The sequence below is a fragment of the Mercenaria mercenaria genome, chromosome 18, assembly GCF_021730395.1.
Source record: "Mercenaria mercenaria strain notata chromosome 18, MADL_Memer_1, whole genome shotgun sequence".
Lineage (NCBI taxonomy): Eukaryota > Metazoa > Mollusca > Bivalvia > Venerida > Veneridae > Mercenaria > Mercenaria mercenaria.
Genome location: NC_069378.1, coordinates 13,439,594 through 13,457,730, shown reverse-complemented (window position 1 = coordinate 13,457,730; position 18,137 = coordinate 13,439,594). Strand labels below are relative to the sequence as shown.

Below are 18,137 nucleotides of genomic sequence, written 5' to 3'. Positions count from 1 at the left end.
TATTTCCATTGAAGGTCAGGAAATGCTTTCAACTGTCAGTGACATAATATTATATGATATATGATATTCGTATCCGGATGGAAAAACTGCAGTCTAAATTTGCCTGCGATCCTGTTTATTTACAGGTACGCAAGATCTTTTGTATTTAGGATTGAAAGTTCCTGTTTATTTACAACAGGGAGCTATACAGCCTTGAAGTTCATGAAATGAACTTGTTATTTATATATTATTTATATACAGTCAAACTTGTGCTAGCGACCACCCGTGAATAGCGACCACCAGTCGACAACGACCGGTCTCTGGTCCCCCCATAGAAACATGCTCATAAAAAGGCCGTGAATAGCGACCACCTGGCGACCGCGACCAGCGACCGGCCAAACTGATTCCCAAGGGTCATATTTGCCCCCCGATAACGACCAAGCTGGACTCTTCCGGCTCGAAAATATTTGAAATCCGCCGAATTTTTACGACTTTCGCCTTATAGCAAACATAAGAATAACTGCTTGATTGAATATTTGCAAGTTTACACCGGCCAAATTAAAACATAGAACATAAAGAATGCAAGAAGCTGTAAAAATACTTTTTATCAGCATGATAATGGCTAACTGAGAAGTGACCCTTCCCCCCGAATAAAGACCACCTGTGAATAAAGACCACTTTTGCTTGTTCCGAAGAGTGGTCTTTGTTCACAGGATTGACTGTATTAGTTTTGTATCTGGCCAGAAGCTCTGCTGATACATTCACCTACGCTCCTGTTTATTTAGGACTTCGAGCTCTGCTACCAATGTTCACATGCACTCATACTTTTAAATTACCAATTGGAGCTTGGCCACATTCATTTGCCTACGCCCCTGCTTATCTATGATAAAAGCATAATTAGACTGGAACCACAGAAACGCTGATACGAAATATGTATTTATAGTTCAGGTTTCAATGAATAGTCATAATGTTAAGATAAGGAGGTGAATATATGATCTTAAAAGGCAGAAGACCAAGGTAAGTAATATTTGTTTATGTATATGTGCCCCATCGTAAATAAAGTATAACAATTGCTTTAATTTGCTTTTGATGTGTTGAGCAAACATCAGTTCGTGAATAAAACATCGTTTTAAATTTGACCCCAATATTTCTTCTGTATTATTTCATGTGTAGTTTCTTATATTGGTCTGCTCAATCAATGAATTAATGTGTTGCAATAATTCTCTTTCATATTTTCGATGCTTTATGTTAGAAAACAGAAAATGATAGAAATTTCGCATATTGTATTCAATTGGAACCATTCTGAGAACACATGACCATTTGTCGGGAGTAATGAAACAAAGCGGTGATTTTTATAACATAATCGAGATTCATATCCTAATATTTTTTTTCTTTTGAAAAACGAGGTTTAAATAATTGTATACTTTCGTAATGCGACAATATATTTGACCGCGAGAGAATAAAGAGTTAAAAGATAACAGAAATAATTATACCAGTGACTACTTGACCGCTTTTCAGTACTTGTATTACAATGTTAGATAGTGATTAATGTACTGATTTTTAAAGGGCGTGTAACGTTTGGCCGCGCTTTAGGAAATCACATACATTTAGCACCATACATGCTTCAGAATTAATCATTATTTACAAACAATATGAGTTCTATTCCCTGGCGAGGCGTAACATCTCAGTGACGATTTGATAATTTAAAAATACATTGTGTCTTAAATCATTCGTCCGCCAATTTTGATTCAGGTGGGCACGATTGTTGGAGGAGATTTTTGCGATTACTGGAAGAGAATTGGTACATGTAGTATGTACTGGTACAAAGTCTAGAAACTCTGGTTAGGTTAACTGCCCGCTGTTATATAACTGAACTACTCTTGAAAAACGGGATAAACCCAAAACAAATATATCAAATACTAGAAATTAAAAGTTACGTTGTTGTTATGTACTTTCATTTATTTTGGTGGCTTATGCAAAGTAGAACAAGTTTCAATTTCTATGTAATTTAAAAGTCATATGTTAAAACGCCTACTCAGTTCCTTTTAAAAAAAAATACATTCTCTTTTACGAACGAAAGAAGCTTTACATGACGAAACATATAGAGAAGGTGTTTGAAGAGTAACTAACCCTATTTCAGGTGCTGTCAAAATGAATTCACACGCTGTGTTGCTAATTGGCTTTTCTGTTTCTCTGCTTTTTGTATCAGCGTTATCGGGTGGTAAGTTTGAGCTTTTCCTTTTTTCTTTATCAAAATATACCTTCAAACTGTCACTCTCCTCTTGGTATCTGCATTATCGATTGTTACCCTTCGCTCCCCGTCAGCACACACATTAACGCCGACTCACCCCATCGCCTCACACTAAATGATAATAAAAAAAAATACAAAAGTTTTAAGTTTAGTTTCAATTGCCTAATATTTCACTATATAAAAGATATGCCTGTTTGTTTTAGCTCGCTTGGGCACAAAGTGGTTAAGGTGAGCTTTTGTGATCGCCCTGTGTCCGTTCGTCGTCGTCAACAATTTGCCTGTTAACACTCTAGAGGTCACAAGTTTGGGCCAATCTTAATGAAATTTAGTCAGAATGTTACCCTCAATAAAATCTTGGACGAGTTTGATATTGGGTCATCTGGGGTCAAAAACTAGGTCACCAGGTCAAATCAAAAGAAAAACCTGTTAACACTCTAGAGGTCACAATTTTGGTCCAATTTTCATGAAACTTGGTCAGAATGTTACCCTTAAATAAAAAGTTTGATATTAGGTCATTAGTCAGAATGTTAATCTTGATGATCTTTAGGTCAAGTTCGAATCTGGGTCTTATGGGTTAAAAACTAGGGCACGGGGTCAAATCAAAGGAAAAGCTTGTTTACACTCTAGAGGTCACAATTTCGGCCCAATCTGAATGAAACATACTTTACAAAAGATATGCCTGTTTTTAGCTCACCCGAGAACAAAGTGCTCAAGGTGTCCGTCGTCGTCTGTTCGTCATCGTCAACAATTAGGTCACCAGTTTAAATCAAAGGAAAAGCGTGTTAACATTCTAGAGGCCACAATTTTGGTCCAATCTTCATGAAACTTGGTCAGAATGTTACCCTCAATAAAATCTTGGATGATTTCTGGGGTCAAAAACTAGGTCACCAGGTCAAATCAAAAGAAAAGCTTGTTAACTCTGTAGATGCACATTTATGACTGTAACTTCATGAAACTTGGTCAGAATTTTAATCTTGATGATCTCTAGGTCCAGTTTGAATCTTGTTCATGTAGGAACAAAAACTAGGTCACCAGGTCAAATCAAAGAAAAAGCTAGTTAACACTCTAAAGGCCACATTTATGACCATATCTTAATGAAATTTGGTCAGAATGTTAACCTTGATGATTCCTAGGTCAGGTGAGCGATACACGGCCTTCATGGCCCTCTTGTTATTGTTTTTCCTGTCATGCCTTTCAGGTGACCATAAACGTTTCTTATGGAATACAGGCACAAGAGTATTGAAAGACGAATGTAAATTGTGCAAGTGTTATAATGAGTGTAACCATGGAAACTTAGCTGGTAGGTACATTATATCATCACTAAATATTTTACACACACATTACACATATTACCATTTTGTTAGATATCATGCCTATATATATGTAAGATCAAATCGGTATATTATTTCAACAATTTTACCTATTCACTGAATGAAAGAAAGTAACAGGGTTAACATGGAATACTCCTAATGCTATTTTTGACATAATATACATTATGTATTGTAAGGTTTTTCTTACATAATTATTTTACATAGGTTTGAATATTTCCAACATTACAGTGCCCTTACTGAAGTACGCACGTATTGAGGGTACAATATACTGACTAAAGGCTATGGTTAGGTTTAACATAGGTTTAATAGTGTACATTCAATGCGTGCGTACGCTCAATGCGGAAGATTTAATGCCGATCGTTTGAATATGTGGTTAACATTAAAGTGTTATTACATGTAAATGCATTATTTTGATTGTCTCCCGTTGTTGTTTTGACAATATGAAATCATTTGGTATTTTTCTGGCCACTTACTAGTAATTACGCATATTCTATATTTAGTCAGCTGCTTTATCTGATTTTAACATAAAATGTAAAACCCTTACGAAACTTTAAAAAGCCGTTTCATTATATGTTTCAACAAGCGTCTGATGTGTAAAATATAAGCAAGATAATACGTCATTCATACCCGTAGTAAATCAAGATTAGAAGACCAAAAACCTGCAGCTAGGTACATTTTGTATTTAATAAAAGTTAGGGACTCTTTCTAATTACATCAGATGTTTACAGCAGGTGCGCTTGCACGTTTATGTAAAACATCGCAACCGGACTATTGTAATTAGATTAACAACCGTAACACTTGCTTAGCCTTCGTTGTAACCGTTTTTGGATCAGACAGAAAAGGGACATTCCATTTTGTCCAAGTAAGTGGATCCGAAATGTAAATCTGGCATCTTCATTCGGTTACATATTCTCTGTATGCCATCTGACTTCCTCTTCAGTGACTGGAAAGCTCGGACTTCAGACGATCTACATCATTGTCCAAGTTATGCCAAAATGTCCCACAGAAATGCACAAAAATGTCAAATTGCTATTACGGATCTACGATCTTTTTTCGTTTATAATCGTTCTTTTTTACACTTAATTGAGACGCGGGTGATTTTGTTAACTTGAACCACAGAGAAAATAAAACTAACAGATATGAGTAAACTCCTCACTAAACATTAAATCTCTTTCTGTTAGAAAGTTGTGCAACTTTAAATCTGCTATGATTCGTAGTAATTAATTGATAGGTCTGCCTGTAAAGCAACATTATATATACAACAGAAAAAGTGGAACCTCCACAGATCGCTCAACACGACAAAAATGTAAATGTTGCAGGCGTTGTTTGATTGAGCCTGTCCGTGCAAGCTACCGTCCACGCCCTCTGGCCCATGGTTGAGCAGAACTCAATATTTACACATGTTACAAGTACCAAAAACAATTTAGAGACACTCGCAGATGTATTCATACGGCGGTGCACATGGAATCTTGAATGATACACTAGGGTGTAATTCCATGAAAAGCGGCGTATTGTCCCAGGTAAAAAAACGGGCTTGCACTAAACGAGAAAACAACGGGCAGAACTAAACAAACTGGAATTACGGAGTCTGCATATCACAGAAACTGCCAAAAGACCACATTAAAAAGCAAGCACCATATCCATCGGGTGATTATACAATACACAAAGCTGTGAAAGCAGGAGTATTGGAACCACTGAAACCTTATGTTCAAGCTGAAAGCCTAAACAGTACCAAAAGCACAACATAAAAATCGTACTGGACGATCTGAGAAGACCAAAATATAACAGCTCTGATTGTACTGGGAGACTTTGTACGGCCGCCACATGACACGCTGCTGTAATAGTAAAGTAGACAAAGTGGAAACTCCAAACAGTCGAATTAATATAAACATAACGAAAAGAAATGTAATTTATGCGGCGCAAAAATGAATTTTGAATCAAGATAAGCAACATGGAAAGTCATACCCATTTCCCTTTTATATATCTGTCTGTTAATAGCATTGGCCTTTGAAGTGTACAAATCAAAAGCAATCATCCACTGTACGGAGGTCTTCGAACAAATTACGTTAACATACTTGAATTTACATTAGTACCTACAATTTGTACTTTTCAGAGCTTCGCAATTGTGATGTAGCTTTCCCTCACATCAGGTGCTCAGGTAAATTTGAATTGACCCTTATCATGCTGGACACAATTAAGCCTGCCTTTGCGGTCAGTGTAGTTTATGATCAGCCAGTGCACACCTGTGCAGTCTGATCAAAATCCGACTGTTTGCTATTCAGTTTATACCTTTTAGCAAACATCCCATTTAACAGTTAATGGTACTGTCCAAACTGAAGGACGGACAAGATCCTTATAGAAATTTAGCAGGGCAAGGATTAAAAGTGTATCCCTATTTAAATCTGATAGAGCTGACATGGACATTCTGGAAGAAGCTTGGGTAGTATAAATGCTTCAATGTGTATATAGACTTTAAGGTATAACCGTAATAATACTGTTATTCCAAAAAGCAAACACTTCAGTGATATTTGATACTTGTCTTAGCAGCGCATTTATGTAGAGTATTGTTTTTCTAGATTCATCTGAACAGATATTATAAAAGTATTGGCGAATGCTGAAAATAGTTACGTTACTCAGAATGACAACTTTTAAAGAGGAATTTAATTATCATAATTAAATATTGTCACTTGTGAGAACATTTTTCAATCACATTAAATGAGCGCGACTTGATTTACGAAAGCATACAGTATACATAACACAAAATACTAATGTGCGCGATAGAATTATCAGCGTGCAGCCGGTTTTCATTTTAGAGGTAAATCGATGTACTTGCTGTGACAGTCATCCAAACCATATGCCATGTTTAAACGGAGGAACATGTCAAAATACAGGAGGAGGTACATTCACTTGCGCATGCATGCCTGGATACAGCGGCTATAGATGTGGCAATAATGCATGTGAGTCTTTTTCTATTTTTATTTTAACAGGATGTAAAATATATTCTTAGTACAGATATTGTTTGACATATTTCAACTTTTATACTGTTTTATTTACACGAACTAAAGGGTATTATATATGGTATCTAAAGTTAAAATGAATTGAACAGCTTTTAAATTGCTGTTGCTTAATAGGTAAATTTTCAAATAACCATTTGAAATCTCCAAAGATAGTTTAAAACAATCTTTTCCTTCCATTAAATGTTAAAAGTATTACTATTCTAACATCGTATGTTAAAGCCGTAATAACCGGCTTTTTTCACTAATATGTCCCTAATGTCTTGTTTATTGACTACTTTTAATTATTATTTTTTTAATTTTGTAGTGCTTTGTTGTTACTTTTTGAAAGCTGCAGCGTTGTTGAAGCAACAATAAAAATAAAACTGAGTATTTCTCTCAAATGTAATGTTGATTAAATTTGATAGCTAAGACTTTACCTATATATATATCTATTTTACGGTGCACATCGTCATTATTCATGGGTGAACCTCCTTATACAGGAGAGAGTAAGTAGAGATTCATCATATTTATTTGTTTGTTAAGCTAAAATTTACTTTCATGGACTATTAAGCAGACAGAATAGCATTGATTTCCTTATCAATATGAATTTAAGCTACTCTAAGTGGACATGATCACTGCTCAAGTAACCCTTGTGCAAACGGAGCCACCTGCAACAATGGTCCAAACGACTACATCTGTCAGTGCCAAACAGGATGGACTGGAAATAACTGTGATAAAGGTATCATATGAGTTTCTAAACCTTTTTGAGACCAGGGGCCGTATTCATAAAGCATCTTAAGTATATGTTTAGACTTAAGTTGAAGATTTTACTTAAGTATGTGGCGACTTCAGCTTAAGTCTAAGTAAAAAACTTAAGTCCTATTAAAAAACAGCTTAAACTTAAGATACGTAAAAAATGACAGCGTCGTGAGTACGATTAAAGTGTTGTTTTTCAGATAAAAGCACTTTAAACATAATTGTGCATGTTGTATCTGTCTGGTATTAATGTTGATTTTTTTCGTCCACAATAAAAGCTAAGAAATATTATTAAGTTGCTTTATGAATAACAAATAAACTTAAGTAAAATAAATTTCTTACCTATTAAGTAATACTTAAGTAAATAATCAATTTCTTATACTTATACTTAAGAATCTTTATGAATACGGTACCAGGAATATCAAGTTATCTTACAAGATTATTTTCATATGATAATCATATCATATTAGGCCAAAAGATCTTAATCTCTCCCAAGTCATTTGTTACTTAAAACCAATACTCTGGATAATACTATTGATTGAGTTTGTAATCGTTAAAGAATGGAAGTGCAGATGATTTCATGAAGATCTTTAACAATTTCGTACTGAAAGCAAGCATGCTCAAAAGGAATAGCAATACCCTTAACACATGTATTTCTCATGCACCCTTTGCAAAGGCATTTCCAAATAAACCCAATATTACATGTTCATAGACATAAATATAAAACATAATTCTCAAAACTGTACTTGCAAACCTCGCCCCATATTATAAAGGAACATAAGTGGTACATGTATTAGTTAAAATTAGAATCATGTCCTACATTTAAATCTCCATGCTTTTTAAACTCAGAAATATATCATTTCTATCCTTTACAAACGAAGAATAAAAGAGAAACAGCTACGTTTTCAAAACCAAAACTCTTGACTATCCTGGTGGAAAAAAATACAAGGAATTCGATGTCGCATAATCCATACAGTTTATGTACTGTTTTTTCTTATGATTTTTTTTTCTTTCCTTACATGATACCATCCCAGTAAATTATCACCAGTAATAAATATTATTTGAGCCGCGCCATGAGAAAACCAACATAGTGGCTTTGCGACCAGCATGGATCCAGACCAGCCTGCGCATCCGCGCAGTCTGGTCAGGATTCATGCTGTTCGCTAACGATTTCTCTAATTCCAATAGGTATTGATAGCGAACAGCATGGATCCTGACCAGACTGCGCGGATGCGCAGGCTGGTCTTGATCCATGCTGGTCGCAAAGCCACTATGTTGGTTTTCTCATGGCACGGCTCATTTATTTATCTATCTATAAGTACAATTTCAGAATGACTATGGTGTACAATTCATTTTGAAATGTTACTGCTGTATATAACTCTATTAATGCCGTTCTACCTTCACAAAATTCCATGTGATGTTTTAGTTAGAAACATACAATGAATTAACAGTTGATCAGTAGTGACAACAAATGGTCAAATTTACATATTTGTTCTAGGCAAATTTATGTTACTATACGATTTTCCTTTGAAACAAAGCCGATTATCATGACTGTAATGATCATAATATATCATTATAGCAGATCTGACAACTAATCTGTGTGCAAGCAGTCCATGTAAGAATGGCGGGAACTGTACTAATCATCTAAATAATTATATGTGTATGTGTGCCGCCGGCTGGACAGGAACTAACTGTGAGACTGGTAAATTGAATGTCACTTTTATTTTTGGACTTTTTAATTGAGTGTTGATATTAATTGAAATATAAGTTTAAAAATCGCTTTTTAGATATAAATATTTCTTTGATATAATCAGGATATGATTTATACTCCTAATACGTTTATCATTACTGATGTAGTTACAAAAACAAATTAGTTATTGAAAGGGAGATTTATTCGATTCCTGTAATTTAAGACGTCGATGAGTGTGCCAACGGACAAACATGTAAAAATGGAGCTACTTGCACGAACACTCCCGGTCACTACTTGTGCAGTTGTGTGCTTGGATGGACAGGACAAAATTGTGATTTAGGTAGCACATGCTTTTATATTTAATCTCAAACCAAACCTAGATTTTGTGTTCTGTCTTTAAGCCATGTAATTAACAGAAACTTCTTTTAATTTCAACATCAAGTACAAGAAAATTTAAATAAATAAAGAATAAAATATATAACAGAAGTGCCTGTTATAGGAAACGATATATTTTTATATATCGTTATCATTAGAACAAACAAATATTCCGGTTATATTGAATAGTTATGAATGATGATAATATTTGGAAGAATTCCAATGAATAAGCATTAATTTTTTGTTGTGTATCGAATTTCGAAGCAGGGGCTAAACATTAGCTTGAGGTGCTGAACATCAGTCTAAAGGGTAACGATCACTCATAATCAGATTAAGATTGTCAAATTAGTGAAATGTTACGTTATACATAATATATACTATATATCATTTATTGATAATGTATCTCTGTTTACTCTTCCTATTTTTCTCAAAATTATACCACTATGATATTTCCTGCATTGGTGTCATCATTTCAAAACGTTATTTTTATATTACATTTTCAGTTTATCTATCTAGGGGCCTAAATCGCTATGTGTTATTTAGGTGAAAAGTTTCCTAATTTTAACTTCGCACCTAATTAATTCTTATTCAGAGGCTGGAGTTAAAACTGTTTTGATCTTATATATTACAGTCAAGATAGGTGTTTAAAACAGTTGTAATATGGGGATAAATGGTTTCTGTTTCAATCAGATATTGGACAAACATCCTTATTTAAACAAAACAAGGGAGTTCCATTTTTATATGTCCTCCTCTTTTGCATAGACAGAAACGAATATGCATTAGGCTTAAACATAATTTGATGTACTTTATGTGTTGTGTCTTGCCAATGGTTCAGTGTTAATCAACATTCATTAAAATTACGACACACAATATAATATACTTACATAATCTCGAAATCTTTTGAACAGGAGTGAAAATATAGCGGACTTACGTTGCAGTGTACATTTCAGATGCTTGTCATATCAAACAGTGTGGTTCCCATGGAGACTGTGTCCACCAGGACACCTTTCCGTTTTACCACTGCAACTGCACAGACGGCCATTTTGGAAGTCATTGTGAATGTAAGGCCTTACTGGAGTATTTCAAGTTGTCTAATAATTCATTGCCACTAAATATACCTGACAAAAATTACTTGCTGTCAAATTACCTTTCGTAGGTATCTTATCTATATAAAATTTAAAATGCTCATAATATTGACAAATGATATCTGACTTAAGCAACAATTTCTTGTTAATGACCATCAGTAGCCGTTTCAGTGATTTATGTATTGAACAAATGAGTTAAATGTTATAAATGTTTATAAAGGCGTTCAATTAAGCTTTATGTGAGCGTCTTACTCTGACAAAACTCATCATACTGAGCTGGCACATTATTTCGCACAATTATGAAATTAATTCATAGGTTTAATCATTTGTATCGTCATATCCTATTCAAATATTAACTTTAAAAACAAAGATCCGGAAGGTATCGAAACATTCTTTAAACACAGTCATCCTAAAATAAGCCAGTAGTATATGAATGTATGTATCTTTTACACAAGAATACATCAATAAAATAATGCAAATTAATAGTAAGGACATTTCAACACCCAGTTGTAATCCCTAGCACTTGCAATAGTTACAGGAAAGTGTAAGTAATATTAATACCCGCCCCACGAATCCCTTAAATTCGTACTGGAAACTGCATGATGTGTAGTAAGGAACCAAATGAAGTTTTAACAGTAATAACAGCAACACGATAATCATCATTAACGACCAATGAAAACAGACCAGCAGATCGTACATTTGTTTTGTTAAGTGACCTCTTTAAATCCTACTGTGTTAATACACCCCATTAAACGAATATATCATTATGAGACCAGCTAAAACCATCTGGAAAAATATCCATTTAACGAACATATACAACACTTTTTACAACTGTCTTATTAGCAGATAGATTTAAATTTATGTAATAGTCGAGTAACAAGAATTGCAAAGGCAAGTTGACTGAAAGAAGTATTCGTCATATTAAAACTTTTTTTGAAATAACTTGTTGTCAATGAGATATCATCCTACTAAGAGACCACATTTTGCCAGTCCCTTGTGTGGTCTATCCATAAAATGCCTTCTTATTTCTTTGCAGCTAATTAAAAGAAATCAAATACAATATGTCTTATATATAAAATATGTGCTCTGACGTCAGGCAAGTAGTTGTCGTATGAGTACATTGGTGTAGATTGACCCTATTTATATGTTTTACTCTAATTTATATGATCTGGTATTTTGTCACTAATGTTAGAGCCTTTCTCAGCGGGGAGTGACTTTATTTACACTATAGTGTCTAACTTGTTGAAAATAGTGCAAGTGCGAGGTTGGCATATATAAAATACGTTTAAACTCCTAGTTTCCTTTATGTAGTTTACTGACTGATCTTAGGCGGTTCCCATATTTTCCACTTGTTATCTATCTGTCTCGTAATTTGCTTGTTGCGTATGTTGTTTGTTATTGGCGTTTCATTCGTCTGTTTCTCTGTCCTCACCCAACCCCCCCCCCCTCCCACCACCCTCCCACACACACACACACACCTAACGGTGCATTTGCGCTCCCTTGCATTTGCACCCATTCTCCTTTTACTATGAGTGAGTTATCCCGCCCACTATAACTTTGGCCCCAGGCAACTCTTGGCCGGTGCCCCACTATTGTTTTTGTACGTTGTGTGTGTGTGTGTATGTGTGTGTTTGTGTGTGTTTGTGTGTGTGACTTTGTTTGTTTGTTTATCTGTATATGTTAATAACCCTGCGTTAAAAGCTCAAGCTATGGCGATACGGTTCGGGAAACTACATTCTTCTTAAACCTTATATAACTAAACAAAAACTAGAAAACTTGGCAAATACTATTCAGGCCATGTTCACGTTAGTATGATGATAAGCAATGTGATAGCAGTAAAGCTCCACTGAAATTTCATGCATTCCTAGCAAAATATGCTATCTATTGTAGAGACAATGGACATTAAGTTCGATGACGTATGCATTCTCATATATGAACAGAAGCCATGTACCACATCAGCTCCTTTATTGTCCGAACACTGCCATTAAACCAATCGCACGGAAATAATTGAGTGTCATTACGGTTCCAGTACCGTAAAGACTGCGTCCGTTAATTTACTTTACTAACACGTCTATGTTTTTATTTATTTGACTACACACAGTGAGAGCCTGTGACATTAAACCATGCCATAATGGAGGAAGTTGTATCTCTTTGGACAAAAACCCATACTTCCGGTGCGAATGTCCTGATGGGTACAGTGGCGACACATGTTCATGTAATTATAATTAACTTCAAATAATTGATTTGACATTCCATTTTTTTCATAAAAACTGACCACTACAACCATTGATTCATATACTACAAATGCACTGCATAGTAATTATGAAGGCTGTATAACTTACATAAGATTTAAAGGTTAGGCTAGTCTCAAACTTTTGTGCGAACAAGCAATTTTTTTACTTAGCAGATGATGCACAATATAACTTACAAACTGTTAGCGAGCCTAAGTAAGCATACATAAGCATGGTCTTAATTATTTTTTCACTAGCGATAATTACCTGGTCAGACTGGTTTTATGGCGCATGTTCGGTGACCTGCGGGACAGGCACACGTGAGCGTATACGGAAATGCAGCACTGGACATGATGAAGATTGTAAAGGTCTATCTATGGAAAGAACTACATGCAGTCAAAACCCATGCACACGTAAGTGTTTTCATCGAAGTAGGTGGCGATTGAAAAGGCTAACTTTCTTTCCGGTGCTCCACTTATACGTCTGATGCTATGAAACATTTATTCTATGAATTTGTGGGCAAGAAACTTTAGAATCATAACGTGATATTTATATGCTTCATAAAACTAATGATGTTTTCTCTGCCTTACTGCCCATTAGTATAATATTATAGTACCATTTCTTGCCCGCATAATTCCTCAGCTAACTAATGGCAGCGATTCATTAAAACTTCATCGGTTGTCTCACTCCTAAGAGGAGTTGCGCATAGTGTCTTTATGTTCCAGTCGGGTGATTTATTGGGTTATTGCCCTTTGATTATTCAGCAGTATCAACTATAGCGCAATCCTTGTCAGAAGTGTTCCTCATCAACCACTGGCCGGATCAGTGAAAATTCATAATGTTTCACTATCAGAAGGAGGTGCGCATACACAGAACAAATTCCTAATCGGTCAGTATATATTGTATTACTATTTTGTTAATGATGCATGTATTCACAGGAAAGTGTTCATAACGACATTTGAATAGGTACTGCAGCTAATTTTTGATTTATATTTGCCGACTCACGGCCAACGTAACCGCATTAGGCGTTTTGACCAATATTGCATATTTTGCACGTGCAGGGCATGTGCACCAACATGCACATGCTGTTTTACACTTTTGGCATTACTGACGAAAGTCCTACTAGAAAAATACATATCATGGTGAAATTGACACAAGCGCAACGCGATCGAGCTGTCGGAATGTTGTTAGCCGGGACACATGAACGACACATGTGTAATTATTTTTGCAATTTCAAAAGAATTTTGATATAATTTGTTTATAGCTGTTACTTTGATGGTTATTTCTATTTTTAACCTTTTTCCGTTTACAAGAACCTTCCGTCGTTGGTTATCTACCATCCGCGCTCTTTCGGCGAAATTTAACGCAAGTAAAATTCATCGAAGTGACCGATTTTGAATTTTGTTGAAAAATTCCGACAGCCCGGGCGCGTTGCTCTTTTATCAATTTCACGATGATATGTGTTTTTCCAATAGGACTTTCGTCAGCAATGCGAAAAGTATTCATTAACAAGTGCATATTGGTGCACCTGCCCTGCACGTTCAAAATATGTTATAGTGGTCAAAACGCCTGATGCAGTTACATTGGCTATGAGTCGGCCAAAAATATATAAATAGTTACAGTCCCTGGCTCGCGGATTTTGCTTTTTCCGCGTTACCACCGGCACAAATATTTGCCTTGAGTGGAAAATTGCGATGATTTTTTCACATTGAACGGCTGTTGACAAGAGCGAAAAATCGCGGTGATTATATAATACACCGCAATAGAAGTATCAATAAATGCCCGCGGCGAGTCACGAGGAATAATCTCAGCGAGTCGCGGTGAATTGCGATGGATCGCGGTGAACCACCGGCAATCACCGCGAAATCCAGGTAAATGTTGTAGGTTAAATACATATAAACTCTCTACTGTTGTTACATGTATAATTTCATTAGTTTTTTCTGTTAAAATGGACAAATGATAGGGTTTAAGAACAAATAAATAAAATTTATGTTGATATGTCATTCCATTAGTTTAGTAAATATCTATAGTATTTAACAAATTAAAATTTATTCCTGTCTTACCTTTTGGATAAATTTCAAAATTTACACGTAGGGCTTGGCGTTGGAATTTTGTAGTTTTAATTTGAAATTTAATGATTTCCTGTTGAGGATTAATGTTTATATTCATTCGCAAAAAAAACCAGAAATATAAGCAATATATAGCATAAACTGTCTCATGTCACTGTGGAGTACCGAGGTTGGAAAAACAAAAAATGACCCGTTTAACACTTGCAGGAAGTGTCACTTTTCATACTGTTTATTGTCATCTATATTTTAAGCATAGTCAAATACTGTATGATACACGTACTTGACATTTGACACTTGACACTTTTCTATTTTTGTAAAGAAACAGTTGCACAATGTGATATGTATAATGAACATACATTAATTATATCAGGCCTTTTTGCAAGCAGACGACGACAGGCAACCGAAAGCAGGCAACAGGTAAACAGGTAATTTTTGGCTAAGAATTATACCGAAATTGAGGTGTCCCGTACTCAGGAAATGCGTGTAGATCTTTTATTATCCAATAGATTTGCTTCCAACTTTCCACATCGATAAAAGATAGATAAAGCTAGATTGACAGGGCATTTTCATTAAGATATCAGCATTAAACTAAACAAAATTACTTAAAAACGGCCTATTTTCAGTAAAATTACCGGTAAAATTTCATACAGCGCGGTCGTAAATAGCTATTATGTCTAAAAAGTAAATAAATTGAAATTAATGCGGATATTTAATTTGGACTTTCGGCTAGGTAAGGCAAAAAACAGAATTAAAAAATCTTTAATAATAACAAAATGCCATCAATTTAAAAACATACAGTAAAGCGAAATTGTTAACCATAATGCGAATAGTAAAGTACATAGAGTAACATATTTATCGAGATGACATATAGACGTGGCGTGTAATCTGAATGGAAGGTAACGGACGTAAATACATTGTTGTTATAAATGTGGAAAAGTTAGTTTATATAATGAAAACATACGTATTTCTGTTGGAGTTTAAAGCACTGACTTAAAAATATTTTTATGATATTTATTTTGCATCCATGGAAAATTTATCTGTTATCATGATATATATTTCTAGATTTTATTAAATCAATCATTTTTATTGCAAAAGTTTCATGAACATTATCGGGTGAAATTCAATTCCGTTTTAAATGCAGATATTTTATATACATTATAAAATCATTTTCGATATTATTAATTTCACTATGTAACACCTTCAACGCCTTATTTACATGTAGCAGACTTGATCACTAAAATATTACAGAAAGCTGTAAATATATGATTTTTAAACTCGTAATCTGATAATATCTGATAAAAATTAATTCACTATATAATTGAGCCGCGCCATGAGAAAATCAACATAGTGGCTTTGTTACCGCGCAGTCTAGACAGGATCCAAGCTGTTCGCTTTCATAACCTACTGCAGTAAGAGAAACAGTTAGCGAACAACACAGATCCTGATCAGACCGCGCGGATGCGCAGGCTGGTCAGGATCCATGCAGGTCGCAAAGCTACTTCGTTGGTTTTCTCAAGGCGCGGCTCATATTATGCAAAACTCCTGGGAAATAATAAGATATAAGATAACGAAGTGAAATCTTCAATTACCTCATCGTTAGTTCTAATAAGTCCTTTAATTCCTGATCTGTTTCTTGTCGTCACACATGAATTTTACAAGAAAATGCGAAATTTGATTCGTCCGTTGTCGAAGTGTCATTATAGGTTACTTTTTAATTCCAGCGTAATTCTGTAACTTTTAAGTTAAACACAATATCACAACTATCATGAACAATGACTGTTTTCATGTCTTTAATTTTCACGTGTACTTAATGCTTGACTAGTAACATTTTTATTGGTTAACGAACTGATCAGTGGAAAATTTAGAACATAGCATGAAACACTCAATAAGTATCAATTATAATTAAATTCATATCTCGGAATTAAAACAAATGGGCATCATTGCACTTGGGGCAATTATCGACCACAATACGTTGATGAATGAAATCGAATTTTGGATGTGTGATGTATTTTCGCAACTCGGCCATCAACATATTCAATTACTTCAACGTAAATAGTGTTTTATTAAATATTGTTGCAATATTATTCAAAACCAAAATCATCTGGTTAAAACGAATTAGCTAATTATAGTATACGAGTCCAATGAAATAACATAACACCGGAATTTTAAAAGCAGTGACAGTCTTTTGTGCATTTATGAAATTATAGAATTTAATGGAAATTATACTTGAAATAGAATAGTTAGAATATATAAATGCTTGCAAAATACAAAATACTATTTATTTTCATCTTGTCTAAATAAATTAACAAATAATACAGTAGTACATGTATATATACATATATTATACAAGTTCAAAGACATAATGACATTAAATTTCATAACCCTGATGTTTTAAAAATATAATCCTTGCATTTATTAAATTATATAAGTTAATGGAAATAACACCTGAAATAGAGAAGTAGAAAGAAAGAAATGATTCAAAAATATAAAACATTGTTTAATTTCTCCATTTCTTATCACATCATAGTGTTGAAATTTTAAATTAATTGTATACATAACAACAAGCTACTGCATTTACCTGTAAATCGCGGCGAATCATCGCAATTCACCGCAAACCACCGGCACTTCATCGCGATGCGCCGCGACCGTCATCGCGGGACACCGCAATCGATTTTATTGCATTTGGTCGCGGCGGACGCTGTTAAATGTATTGCGGAGATGCATGAAAAAACACACATCCCCGCGGCTCAGGAAATTGTCCGCGCTAGGGTCCAGTCGCGGGAAGCGCGGACTTTGAAAAATCCGCGAGCCAGGGACTGTAGCTGCAGTACCTATTCAAATGTCGGTATGTGAAATTTCTTGTGAATACATGCATTATTAACAAAATAGTAATACAATATAAACTGACCGACTTGGAATTTTTTGAGTGTATATTGTCTTCATGTTCCAATGGGATGACTTTTAAATGAGATATTGCCCATTGACTATTCAACATAAGAAAATTATTTGTGCCCAGTCAGTTATTACAATGTACAACCTGTGTTCTGTTTTTCTTTGGATTTTCCAGTAACTTATAGTGTAAACGAATTGTGTTTATTTGAGAAATTTTAAAATGATCTTTGTCCAAACATTTAAGGATTGAGGGGCTATCACCTTACAGTAATGTAACAAGTCTCTATATTTCAGGTTCTTTGGAATGAAATGACACTGTACCCTTTGAAAGAGAGTCGAGACGTGACTGGGAAACTATTTCATATTAATAAACAAGTGTTTGTTTTGTTCGTAAGATTGAAAACCACTTAATTTTCCCATGAATTAAAACTACATAACAAATTGAATGAATGCGTTATGTCAGTCAGTTTAAAATTAATACA

General features: G+C 34.7%; 1 protein-coding gene across 2 annotated transcripts; it reads left to right on the top strand.

The window, feature by feature from the left end:
- The first annotated feature begins 923 nt into the window (after positions 1–923).
- On the top strand, positions 924–18,101 carry LOC128550794 (delta-like protein C). 2 transcript variants are annotated; one of them, XM_053530592.1, is made up of 12 exons: positions 924–996; positions 2,120–2,200; positions 3,429–3,530; positions 5,675–5,719; positions 6,375–6,518; positions 7,171–7,296; positions 8,896–9,015; positions 9,227–9,343; positions 10,329–10,439; positions 12,565–12,678; positions 12,952–13,107; positions 17,950–18,101. In XM_053530592.1, the coding sequence occupies exons 2-12, from the start codon at positions 2,131–2,133 to the stop codon at positions 17,961–17,963; spliced, it is 1,119 nt and encodes a 372-aa protein (XP_053386567.1). In that variant the 5' UTR covers positions 924–996; positions 2,120–2,130; the 3' UTR covers positions 17,964–18,101. The 2 variants fall into 2 exon arrangements, with proteins under 2 accessions (XP_053386567.1, XP_053386566.1); XM_053530591.1 differs by having other exon boundaries at positions 8,893–9,015.
- The last annotated feature ends 36 nt before the right edge of the window (positions 18,102–18,137 follow it).